Source organism: Chanodichthys erythropterus, chromosome 18, assembly GCF_024489055.1.
Source record: "Chanodichthys erythropterus isolate Z2021 chromosome 18, ASM2448905v1, whole genome shotgun sequence".
In the NCBI taxonomy this organism is placed as follows: Eukaryota; Metazoa; Chordata; class Actinopteri; order Cypriniformes; family Xenocyprididae; genus Chanodichthys; species Chanodichthys erythropterus.
Window position 1 is genome coordinate 9,056,827 of NC_090238.1, and position 14,063 is coordinate 9,070,889.

General features: G+C 42.6%; 1 protein-coding gene across 1 annotated transcript in view; it reads left to right on the forward strand.

The window, feature by feature from the left end:
- Nucleotides 1-14,063, forward strand: part of kif6 (kinesin family member 6) — a 452,839-nt gene that overhangs the window by 346,732 nt on the left and 92,044 nt on the right. Inside the window, exons 12-13 of the mRNA XM_067366883.1 lie at nucleotides 4,358-4,508; nucleotides 6,510-6,710. Of these exons, the coding sequence (XP_067222984.1) occupies nucleotides 4,358-4,508; nucleotides 6,510-6,710 (352 nt within the window). The remainder of the gene's footprint in view (nucleotides 1-4,357; nucleotides 4,509-6,509; nucleotides 6,711-14,063) is intronic.

The following is a 14,063-nucleotide window of genomic DNA, read 5'->3' on the forward strand; positions in this document are numbered from 1 at the left end:
CATCATCTTGCTACTGGGGTACCTCAGGGCTCTGTGCTTGGTCCACTTCTCTTCTCCATCTACACGTCATCACTAGGATCGGTCATTCAGGATCATGGTTTCTCCCCTCACTGTTATGCTGATGACACACAACTCTACCTCTCATTCCAACCAGATGATCCGACGGTTGCTGGTCGCATCACAGCCTGCCTGACAGCCATTTCTGCCTGGATGAAGGACCACCACCTCCAACTCAACCTTGCAAAAACGGAACTGCTTGTGATCGGTGCAAACCCAACACTTCATCACAACCTTTCAGTTCAACTTGGGTCTTCAACCATCACTCCTTCCAGGACAGCCAGAAACCTTGGAGTGGTGATGGATGATGGTCTAACCTTCACAGATCATGTTGCAGCAACGACCCGGTCCTGCAGATTTGCCTTGTACAACATCAGAAAGATTAGACCCTTCCTATCTGAACATTCCACACAAATTCTTGTCCAAGCTCTTGTTCTATCCAGACTGGACTACTGTAATGCTCTCTCGGCTGGCCTTCCAGCATGCACTATCAAGCCTCTGCAACTGATCCAAAATGCTGCAGCAAGACTGGTCTTCAACGAACCGAAGAGAGCGCACGTCACTCCTCTCTTCATCAGTCTGCACAGGCTGCCAGTAGCTGCTCGCATCCAATTCAAGGCTCTGATGTTTGCTTACAGAACGACAGCTGGCTCTGCACCGCTATACCTTAACTCACTACTTCAGACTTACGCGCCCTCCAAAAACCTGCGTTCTGCAAGTGAACGGCGCCTTGTGGTGCCATCACATAGGGGCACAAAATCACTCTCATGGACCTTCTCCGGGACTGTTCCTGGCTGGTGGAATGACCTACCACGCTCTATCCGAGCAGCTGAGTCTCTAGCCATTTTCAAAAAAATGCTAAAGACGTATCTTTTTCGTCAGCACTTGACCCAGTAGTAGTAGCACTTACCTTGACTAATATTCTTCTCCTATCTGTGTATTTATTTATTAAAAAAAAAAAAAAAAAAAAATTCGCTATGAGCACTTTACTGACATAACTGTGACTTCACTCAGCACTTACATACTGTTGTTCTCATGTTGATTTAATTGATTCTACTACTCTCATTTGTAAGTCGCTTTGGATAAAAGCGTCTGCTAAATGACTAAATGTAAATGTAAATGTAAATGTAAATGTAATTCTGCCTGTCACTTGCTGTTCCTGTTTGCTCCTGATTGACCCTGCCTGTACGACCACTCTCACTTTAATAAAAGCTGCAAATGGATCCCTGCCTGAGTCTCCACTCGCTACAGAGCATTTTGTTGGCCTTCTTCTGGTATTTGTAGCTGCTGTCACCATAGACTTAAACAGGGCGCGCAGCTGTGACCGGACACAAATATGGCGGCGATAACATACAGTGACATTAAAGTCTTCGTTCGTCAGTTAGGAACCTGGGTGTGCTCTTTGATACCAATCTTTCATTTGAAGGCCATGTTACTAGCATCTGCAAAACCGCATTCTTCCATCTTAAAAATATATCTAAACTACGACATATGCTCTCAATGAAAAATGCAGAACAGTTAGTTCATGCGTTCATGACCTCAAGGCTAGATTACTGTAATGCTCTACTGGGTGGTTGTTCCTCCCGCTTGATAAATAAACTACAGTTTGTACAAAATGCAGTAGCTAGAGTTCTTACTAGAACTAGGAAGTATGACCATATTAGCCCAGTTCTGTCATCACTGCATTGGCTTCCTGTTAACATCGTATAGATTTTAAAATCTCGCTAATTACTTACAAAACACTAACCCCTGGTTTCACAGACAAGGCATAAACTAGTCCCAGACTAAAATGCATGTTTGAGCTGTTTTAAATGAAAGCAACTTGGACTGACATATCTTAAAATATGTTAGTGCCATTGTTTTGTCTCAAGATGCACACAAGTAATGTTTTTTTCTAGTGTACGTTTATAAAAGCTACTTAAATATCCTAATTGAACTAAGGCCTAATCCTGGCTTAGGCTAAGCCCTGTCTGTGAAACTAGGCCTATATGGTTTAGCTCCCCACTACCTGAGCGAGCTCTTAAATCATTATAATTCTTCACGTTTATTGCGATCTCAGAATTCAGGCCAGCTGATAATACCTAGAATATCAAAATCAACTGCAGGCGGTAGATCCTTCTCCTATTTGGCACCCAAACTCTGGAACAATCTTCCTAGCATTGACACGACCACAACGCAGCGCTGAAGTATCAGCAGTAGGGGTGTGACAAGACAGGTATCTCAAGAGACGAGAATCAGGACTGAGTTCATGAGACGAGACGAGACGAGACAAGATTTTTACACACTATTTTTAAGAAGTCCTCAATGGTGAAATACATGACTAGAAAAATATTCTGCAGGTGTATTTGAAATGTTTTAACTAATCATCTTGTAATGAATGTCATTTCAGTTCTACTTTCTGAGTGTGAATTATCATATGCAGTAAAAGACAACAATACTCAAGCACTGTAAAAGGTTTTGCTACTAACTCAACTGACTTCTCTTCTGTATGATTTCAGTCTCTTCAGACCTTACTGTACATGATTTATGAGCTTCTACAACTTTTGACCTCCTAACTGAACTCCTTTCCACAAACTGATCACAGAAATAAAAACAGTATAAATTAAAATGGTAACACTTTACAATAAGGTCTCATTTATTAACATTAATGTATTAACCAACATCAACATAACAATGAGCAATATATTTGCTACAGTATTTATTAATTAACCTTTTGATTCTCTTCAGCTTCAGCGTGCGCAGCTTAAAACAGCAATGTTTACTGTAATACTAAAACTTTCATGTTTTCAAAAAAATGAATGCATTATTTTTCATAATTAGCACTTATATTGTTCTCATATTATTTTCATAAACACATGGTTTGGTTAATAATAATGATCATGAACAATAACAGATTTTTTCCTCAAATCATATCATTTTGATATTAACATTACTGATTGAGCTAACGTTACACGCGCTGATTGAACACCCGTAAACTGAAGCGCTTTCCTAGGTTAATTTACTCAATGGAACACATCCTATATATGGTAATTCATATATATTTATACGAGATAAACATAAAATTACAACTTAATTTGTACAAAATCATGGGCGCATGAACTTGAACTAGTAACGTAGTCAGAATAGCTCCTGTTGTAGCATTATGCGTTCATCCTGTAACAACACGCTGAAACACAGCAACTAGAATTCACAATATTTTAATACAATAGTGTAGACAATTATAATGTTAATAATATGACAGCCACAATAGTAGATAATGGTTTGTGTTGCTGTTTGAGCACTTGCGCTGAAGCTAAAGATGACAATCAATACAATGAAGCGCTGCTGTGTTAGTTGCCATCTCGGACACAAATATGGCGGCGGGCATAGCGGAAGTGACGTCTTTGAAACCCATGGATACAGCAGCTCTGGAGAAAACAGTGATGTCCAGCTCAGTTCAATTTGCATAGAATAGTGTCAATGCAGGCAGATCTAAAACATTGTTAAATATTGTTCACATTCATGTTCTCACAACATTGCTTTGTTAGAAGTCATAAAAATGTTACCGGCCATCTGGCGACTGACGCAGTTTCATATACCCGCCAACAAAGATTTGTACTCTCATTTTGCACTTGATGTTAATTTTAGGCCCTATTTCTTATACATCAAACCATCATGGGGCATTTCTAACAAAACACAGTGGAGAGCTGGACTTGAGTTATTGGTTTACAGCTTGCTTATGAATTTACTGCTTTGTCAAGACTAAATAAGAAATTAAATTGTTACAAAAATGCATACTTTCTTCATTCTTGGCACTTTTTATTCTGTACCAGAATGATAGTTTAATTTTGCAGCCATAGCCATGTCGAGACCCATGTTATTATCTGCCACACTGCATGATGTCCAAGTCCGAAACAGTTATTGAATACAATATAAATCATTCAAAATATTTCCACACAACTCCGCAAATGTTTAGTAGACGCCGCACATATATTTGCATGTTATAAAGAAATATTCACATTATAGTAAATTACCATCATGTTTATTTTAGTGATGAGTAAGGGGGCCCCCTGGTGGTTTGGGGGCCCTACGCAACTTGCGTAGTTTGCGTATAGGGAGCATCAGCTCTGCTAGCACTTTTTGTAGCATTTACTTTTTGAACCTAGGAGTCAAATATTTCAGACACTTAATCTTGGACACACCAGAAATCAAGATGGACTGGATTTTGAATATGCCTGCCCTAAAAAAAACCTATAAAAATGGTTGGTCACTATTTGATTTGTCTCTGTGTGCATTTTGTATTCATTTTTTTTCTCTTCAGGTGAAAGTGCAAGAGAGATCCTGTTCTCAAAATGGGGTGAGTAATGGCAGCAGTCCTTCTTTAATGGGCATGTCTGATGGAGAGGAGAGAAAATCACATGCAGAACTCCAAAAGCTGCGGGACACATTGACCCACCGTGATAATGAGATCAGTATCCTTTTCCTCAACTTAATAATAATATTTTATAAACCTAAGATGTCTCACTAGATCTAATGTGAACATTATACACCCACCCACCCTCCTTTCCCCTGTGGGATTAATTTGCATAATCTAAACACCAACACCAAAATACCAACACCAAAACACCTTTGGCATTGTTCTGAACACACAGAGTCCAAACATGATGAAAAAAGATTAAACTGTCATGCATGCATTCATTTGTATGTTAACAGATGAATTTGTGTAACATATTGCAATACAAATAGCTGTCACAGAGAATACTTATTTCTCTGAATAAGTGTGAAATTGATGTTTTTTATTTTACATAAATGTTAAGGTTTTCAAACATAGTTATGAATGGATTTAGGTTGGATTTATTCTTGTGGCCTCTCTTTGTTTCAGCCACCGCTGCTGCATCCAAAGGATCCTAAGGGATTTTTATGGCGGCCTGTGCCTAAACCTTAGAAATTAGTTTCAAGAAAGGTGAAGAACAGAAACTGTGTGTGGACCAATGAGAAGTCCTGTCCTTCTGTGGATTGGTGCTAGGGGTCTTACTCTTGCCATCTAATATGTCCCTGTCAGTTATCCTATCATCCCTATCTGATGATGTCTCAGGTGAAAAAAAAAAAAAAGTACATTTCTATAATATACTTAAAATGCTCTATTTTCATGCACTAATTTTGTACTTAAAGGGTTAGTTCACCCAAAAATGAAAATTCTGTCATTTATTAGTCACCCTCATGCCGTTCCACACCCATAAGACCTTTGTTAATCTTTGTAATGCAAATTAGGATATTTTTGTTGAAATCCGATGGCTTCGTGAGGCCTGCATAGCCAGCAATGGCATTTCCTCTCTCAAGAAATAAAGGTACTAAAAACATATTTAAATTAGTTCATGTGAGTACAGTGGTTCAAAAAATATTATTATAAAGTGACAAAAATATTTTTGGTGCACAAAAAAAAAAAACAAATTACCAACTTCTAATGGCCGATTTCAAAACACTGCTTCAGGAAACTTCCTAGCATTATGAATCAGCGTGTCGAATCAGTGGTTCGGAGCACCAAAGTCACGTGATTTCAGTAGTTTGGCAGTTTGACACACATCCGATTCATAAAAATTATTCTTTAGTACTTAAGATAATCTTAAGAACATCCAAGTGAACTCAACTGTGCTATTTTGAGACAGCATGAAATATGAATTAAAATGTGATTTTAATATACTATCTCTGTATTAAAAAAAATGTATTTAGTTACAACCTATAAGTGGTAACTAAATAAAAAAAAATAATACAGAGATAACTACACTTAGATGTTCTTAAGATAATTTTAAGAAGTACTAAAGAAAAATTTTCAGTATATTAAGTACAAAATTAGTGCACGAAAATAGAGCACTTTCAGTACATTATAGAAGTATACTTTCTTTTCACCTGGGGTTTGATATTTGTTTGTACTAGTCCACCAAGATCCAAGAGTCAGAGACGGACCACTCATAAAACTGGGCCTTGGAATGTGCTGTCCACTACAAAATGATTTGAACACAAATCTGGTTCTCAAGTTAAACTCACTACTGATCAAGTGACAGTGGTTAACAGCCCACCGGGTGCGACTTAAATTTTGTTCTTCAAGTTCTTCTTCACAAATCTTTCATAATGATTCAGAAGACTTATCATATCAGAATATCATACAGAGTTGTAAGGACTATATTTATAATGTTTTTATGCAGATTTAGCTTTCTTTTTGGAACTTCACAGCCCCAATCCACATTCATTCAAATTATATTGATCAGGGTATTAGCTAAACTCCGCAGGGCAGAATTGTGGAACCCTGCACTACATTCTTGACCGGTTGTTACAAGAATACCCAAGTCATGATTTTGAATCTCCAGAAACTTACACTGTTTTCCATTTGATTGACTGTTTTGCATTTGATTCTCCTTGTATTATACAGGCCTCCAGGCCGAAACAAATCATTATCCTTAATTTAAGCTTTTCAGGTATATTAGTGAACATGCTCAAGAGAGAAAAGAGGAAAGTTCAAGATGTTACTTCCCAGATTGCACAGTTACACAATCAAAACCCATCAACCTACAGTTCATCATGGTCACCCCCAAAGCCCCTTCAGGCAGAGGAGAGTGAAAAATGTGACACCTCTATTGATTACACACATATTCATCATTTGATAACCAGAAAAAGGGGTGAGTGACCACAATCAAGATATTTATAGCCCTATATTTCATGGAATTTACTACTTATTATGCCTGCTTTAAATTGCCTTACCACTCAAACAAACTGCATATTCACTGCCACTTACTCAATAGAATAATGCAGCTGTTAAAAATGAAGAGGAAATGAGTCATACTTGTTTCATAGGACGATATGCTACATGGTTTCCCAGGTTTGGAATGCCAAGGCTTTGCTTGTGGTAGTGGTTTTTGTTGTCAGGTGCTTGGTTTAGGAAAGGGCAATGTGTCTCAATTACAAAGTGTGGAAGCTTTTATTTGAATTAAAAAATGAAACTAAAAGGCTAGAATAACACAGTCCAGGCATGCAATGACAGGACTGGATTTTGCAGGGCAAACAGGACCACATATACAGCAAAACAACCACAACAGTCTGGCACACAAAGATAATAAATATGGATTAAAATTTGGAGGGTAATGAGTGAGAGAAGGCAGTGCAATTTAACTAATGAGAAAACTAGGGATGTGACAGAAGCCTTATTCATAGGTACCAAAGTGGTCACTTCCGTTATGCTCGCCGACAATTTTTGTATCCGACATGGCAACGAACACAGCAGTGCTTATTTTGTGTAAATATCTGAATTATCTTATAAAGGATGTGTTCTGTTGAGTTAATTAAACATCTAGCAAAGCGTTTCAGTTTACGGGTGCTCACTCTCTTCAGTTTACGGGTGTTAATTCTCTTCAGCTTCAGTGTGCGCAGCTCAAACAGCAATGATGTTATCTAATGTGATCCTTATTTATTACCTCCAACTGTGTTTTGTCCCTTAAAAACATTTCCACAGTAGTGCCCCTGAGAATAAGTTGGATATATATTTTACATAATCTATCACCATACACCGGAGAAAGTGTTACCAAAAATCTACTGCTCGTTGAAGCTAAAGATGATCAACAGTACAATAAAGTGCTGCGGGTTATTTACCTCAATGAAATGCATCCTATATGAGATTAATTAGATATTTATACTACATAAATTTAATATTATGACTTATATCTGCACAAAATGACACGAATGCACAAGTGAAGCTTGAATTATGCTAATAAGAATGTTTAACTCGCTCAACAACCCGCTGAAACAACAACTAAGCACATTGAATTCACAATGTTTTATTACAATAGTGTTCTCATTATAATTTTATGTATATGTCAGTCCCAGTAGTTATGTGTATTGTTAAATGCAGTAATGTTGTGCATTGCTGTTTGGCTGCCAGTGGTCCCTTCTGATTGAAGCCAACTATTTATTCCGCCGATCTAACTCCTTTGGGATCGAATAAAATTGTAGTTCAGCGTTTCTCTGGTGACTGTTGTTACAGCTAACAGCACAACATATCCCGGGCATATTGTAACCTTGTTGTGAACCTTCTGGGAGTGTTTCGTTGATCTACCTCTGGTAGTTGTGGCTGCTGTGACCATAGACTGAAACAGGTCACGCAGCTGTGACCGGGCGCAAAAATGGTGGCGATAAAGCACTGTGACGTCACATGGTCCAAATGAATACCTTATTCGGAAAGTCATGGATAATGGCTTCAAAACGAATAACAAATTCTAACAAATAATAGGAAAAATATTTGGCAGCCCCATTCAGTCCTAAAAGGTAGAACAGCAGATGTCACCAACCCATCGTCCGAAGGTGAAATATCATCCTGTTTTGTAGGATATGATTTTTGGAATTTAACAATGCACAATTACAGCAGGTTTTGGGTTAAGTATTTTAGGACGAGTAGTGATATTTGTATATACTTGACTAATGAACTCAGCCCAACTCTTCAAATGAAGATTTCAAACTGGTGCTAGCCATTTGATTACACAGCAATTTTTTGGTAGTTTGCTACATGATTTGAGCACAGGACTCTTTTACTTCACTGTCCCTTGTTGATAGATATTTTTAATTTGTCAAAAACAATATGGAGCTAGGCCTATATGTTTTGTTTTCCACTTCTTGATTCTCACTGACAGTTGTCATGACAATGATGTAGTTTAGAGTTGCACAATTTCACATTCATTTACACTGAACCAAAACAGTATCAGAGTTGCCTTTGATACTAGGAGCTGAGGTGGGTCAGACCCGGCATTCTTTAGGTCTGCTTTTATGTGGCATTGCGTCTTTACGCACAATTTTGAGCTGACACAGATTAGAGCAGCCTTAACTTGGCTGTGTAAAGATACCTTTATTAACCCAGAAGGATCTAAGCCTGGGGTTAACACCATCACACCTTAAGGCTGGTGCACACTGTGCGATTTTGGCCATGATTTGATTATCTGAGACAAATTACGAGAATCCTAAAAGATTCCTATAATCCCAGGCTAAAATCTGTAGTCTTTGATCGCTAGTTTGACTTTTTCACAGACAGCTGATTAATGACCGTTGCGTTCAAATTTTACCTCCGATGAAATTCTGGCAGTATCAGAAGATTTAGCACGGTCCTGCAGTGTGACTTCCCCTACGACAAATGTCAAATTGTCTTTAATTTTCAAGACAAGCTGTGATCAAAATTAACGCTAGGATGTCTTTGTTAGCCACCATTTCAGTCCCGTGTGTAATGTAGCTCACAGTCATCGAAAGTGTATGGGTTGATGATGTAAAACTCTGTACAAGTTTTCATGCGCACGTCCATTTTTAACGTGTCTTGACTGTCGTACAGTCTGACATAAATGACGGCTGAGATCCCACTGTCACAAACACGTCAGGTTCCACCTCACTCCCTTACCCACGCACTCAATCACCAGCATACTGATCACCACCAACTGTGACTCATCAGCACTGCAATCACCACCACTACAAAACCACCACACTCACACACACTCACTGTCCGGTCTCGTTTGCACTACGACTCCCGTATGCTTACCTTAAGGACTCTAAACGCCATACTTACCTGCTCCAGTGATCTCCGTCGTCTCCTGTTCTCCTCGTGTGCCTACTGTTACGTCTGGAGACTTTATTTTATTTAATTGTTTTGTGTGCTTTTGTGTTTTCTTTTTTTGTTTTTCCTACATGTCCACAACTACCTTGCTGAGGGAGGTAATTGGGTACACCTGTGGCTGATTGGCTGCACCCAAGAGAAAGCCAGCATATAAAGACAGCCCTGTCTCACAACAAGCTGAGAGGGAGAGGGATGCAGATGGTTGTTTGCCACATGGACTTCTTTTCTCTTGCCCCAGATAATGCCACTGTGTTTTTGGTCAGTGATTATTGTAAACCATTGGTGCTGCTGTGAACGTAGTTGAAGACTTATAGGCTTTGTTTTCTTTAGAATGTAAGATTTATTTTAAGTAAATCTGTAGGGAGGTGGGTGCCTTTTTTTGTTTGAAATTGCTTTTCTCCTGGTTATTTGTAGTCAGGAAGATAGGCAAGTTCATTTGTTATTTATTTTTTTTTTTTTTGGTTATGTATAGGTAAGTTATGATTAAACTTGAGTTAGGAATGTTTTGTTTGTTATGTTGGCCTTTGCCCCCTCCTGAAGCTTATGTTCTTCCTTTTATCTTTTACATTTGATTTAATAAATATCCTTTAAGAATCATTGGTTTTGGATGTGTGTTGCTGGGGTGGGAGACAAGAGGTTCCTGTGCTCTCTCTCTCCAAAATTTTGTTACTGCCATGTCATTACCCCTAGACTAAAACGGGCTGGCATGTAACACTACCTACGTGTGTGTGTGAGTGTCTCAGCCATCTCCTTCCAACGCATCTCTCCATCTGCATCTGCAAGACAAAATCAGGACAGTATTACACTTTCTCCATTATTCAAGAACTGCATTACTGCTTCATCCAACTCGCCCTCCGCGTGGGTTCTCGTATGCAGGCGTGTCTCCTCGAGCACCAGGGCCAGTCACCTTCCACCAACCTCCTCCGTCGGTCCGAACCCGTCAGCTCTCCAGAACCAGCCACCGAACCCATGCAGATTGATCATTCACGTCTCACCTCTAATGAAAGACAGAGAAGACTGAAATTGAACTTATGTCTTTATTGTGGATCTCCGGGGCATGTCATCTCCACATGCCCAACTCGTCCTCCTCGACCAGTGGTGAGTGCAATTATCCCTTCCATTCAGAAAATGAAACCACTCACTACTATTGTAATCCTTACTGCTGCAAATACCTCTATTCCAGTGGTGGCGCTCCTCGACTCAGGGTCAGCAGGAAACTTCATCTCCGGCGCCCTCTGTCGACAACTCAAGCTCAAGATCTCCCCGTCTCCGACTAGCTATCAAATAAAATCCATCACAGGCAAAGCCCTGAGTCGAAGGAACGTCCGTCATTGTGTGGGACCACTCCAACTCCGTGTTGGCATCTTGCACTCGGAAAGGATACATCTGCTGGTTCTGGAGGAGTCCACCGCTGACGTGGTTCTAGGGCGAAGTCCTGAAGTGGGGCGACCACTGCTTTCCTGTGTGTTTCCCAGCACTTCCTGTTCCGAAATCTCCACTCTCCCAGTCTCTTTCCATCAATGCCACCTCCATCGAAAGTCCTGTAGAGAAGCGCTCCGTGGATGTTCCCCCGGAATATGCCCCCTTCAGTGACGTTTTCTGCCTGCAACGCGCCTCCCAGCTTCCTCCACACCGGCCATGGGACTGTGCCATCGATCTGTTACCGGGTGAGCCAGTACCCAGGGGACGCATCTACCCCCTGTCTATACTGGAGGAGAAGGCCATAGAGGAATACATCAAAGAGGCCCTCAACCAAGGTTACATCCGCCCGTCTACTTCCCCTGCTGCTTCAAGCTTCTTTTTCGTGGCTAAGAAGGACGGAGGCTTGAGGCCCTGCATCGATTACCGTGCCCTCAACAAAATCACTGTCAAGTTCCGCTACCCACTTCCCCTCGTCCCAGCGGCCCTGAAACATCTCCGCGGTGCCACTGTGTTCACGAAGTTGGACCTCCGCAGCGCGTACAACCTCATCCGGATACATGAGGGGGACGAGTGGAAGACCGCCTTTGTCACGCCCACCGGACACTACGAGTATCTCGTCATGCCGTATGGCCTGGTCAACGCCCCCTCCGTATTCCAGGATTTCATACACGAGGTGCTCCAGGAGTTTCTCCACAAGTTCGTTCTGGTGTATATTGACGACATCCTCATCTACTCCCGGAGCTTGGCCAAACATCGCCACCAGATGCGGAGGTCCTCCAACGCTTACGGCAATTTCATCTCTTCCTCAAAGCTGAAAGTGCTCCTTTCACCAGCCCTCTGTCCAGTTCCTGGGGTACATAATAGATCACAGTGGCATCCGGATGGACGAGGGGAAGGTCTCCGCTATCCAGTCCTGGCCCACTCCATCAACAATCAAAGAACTCCAGCGCTTCCTAGGTTTCTCCAATTTCTACCGCCGTTTTATCAAGAATTACAGTACCATCGTCAGTCCACTCACCAACTTACTCCGTCACCAGCCCAAGTCTCTGTCCTTGTCCCAACAAGCCACTAACGCCTTCGAGACCCTTAAGAGAGCCTTCACCACCGCTCCCCTCCTCGTCCACCCTAATCCAGATCTCCCATTCATCGTGGAAGTGGACGCCTCCACCACCGGAGTGGGAGCGGCCTTCTCGCAGCAGCAGGGGACACCAAGTAGACTCCATCCATGCGCTCAACCCGGCGGAGGTCAATAATGACATCGGTGACCGCGAACTCCTGGCCGTCAAGCTTGCCCTCGAGGAGTGGAGGCATTGGTTGGAGGGGGATACTCATCCATTCCAAGTTCTCACTGATCATAAAAACCTTGAATATCTGAAGGCTGCCAAAAAATCAACCCTCGCCAAGCTCGCTGGGTCATGTTTTTCTCAAGATTCAATTTCTCCATCTCTTACTGCCCTGGTTCAAAGAATACCAAAGTTGACACCCTGTCTCGCCTCCATTCCCCTGAGGAAAAGCCTGAAGACCCTGAAACAATCCTGCCGGAGTCCATCTTCATGAGCCCCATCCAGTGGTCCGCAGAAACCATTCCCTCCTCCAATGCCTCCACACGCGCTCCGCCGTGTTGTCCCCAAGGCTTGCAATACGTCACACGGGCACGTCGCACTCCACTCCTGCACAATACCCATTCTTCACTTGGCACTGGCCACCCAGGGGTCAATGAGACCCTCTCATTGCTCAAACAACGCTTCTGGTGGCCCAACATGGCCAACGACATCAGAAGGTACGTGCAGGGCTGCAGGGAGTGCGCCATCTCCAAGAGCCCACGCCATCCTCCCACCGGCAAGCTCCTTCCTCTGCCCGTTCCTGAGAGACCCTGGTCACACCTGGGAGTGGACTTCGTCACCGATCTCCCTGAGTCTGGCGGTCACACGTGCATCCTGGTGGTGGTAGACCGCTTCTCAAAGTCCTGCCGTCTGATACCACTGGAAGGGCTACCTACTGCCATGGCCACTGCAGAATTGATGTTTAATCATGCTTTTCGTTATTATGGATTACCTGACGACATAGTCTCCGACAGAGGACCCCAATTCGTCTCCCACGTCTGGAAGGCCTTCTTCTCCCTCCTGGGTGTGACCGTCAGCCTGTCATCTGGATACCATCCTCAGTCGAACGGGCAGACGGAACGGAAGATCCAGGAGATAGGCCACTTCCTGCGTACCTTCTGTCACGGCCACCAGAACTGCTGGAACCAGTACCTGGGTTGAGCCGAGTACGCACAGAACTCCCTCCGCCAAGCCACAACTGGATTAACACCCTTCCAGTGCGTACTCGGCTACCAACCCCCACTGTTCCCCTGGGATGGGGAACCCTCCAACGTTCCTTCAGTCGACTACTGGTTCCGGGAGAGCGAGAGGGTTTGGGACTCAGCTCACCACCAACTGCAGAGAGCCCTGCGCAGACGCAAGATGACAGCCGACCTTCGGCGCTCCAACGCTCCTGTCTATCAACCGGGGCAGAAGGTCTGGCTGTCCACCAGGGACATCAGGATGCGTCTGCCCTGCAAGAAGCTGAGTCCCCGCTTCATTGGCCCATTCATCCGACAGATCAACCCCGTCACCTACCGTCTCCAACATCTCCCTCGTCTCCTGTTTTCCTCGTGTGCCTACCTACCTGTGTGTGAGAGTGTCTCAGCCATCTTCTTCCAACGCATCTCTCCATCTGCATCTGCAAGACAAAATCAGGACAGTATTACACTCTCTCCATTATTCAAGAACTGCATTACTGCTTACCATCACCCTTTGCTCTGCTGTTTATCAATAAACATACCTGGATTGCTTTTAACTCTGCCTCCGTGTCTCTGTTGTAACACCCACAGTGTGACATGCGGATCATGTTCGTACAGTCTGACAAAACAATCGTCAAGGACTATTATAAATCGCACAGTGTGTACCCGACGTTAGTGAGG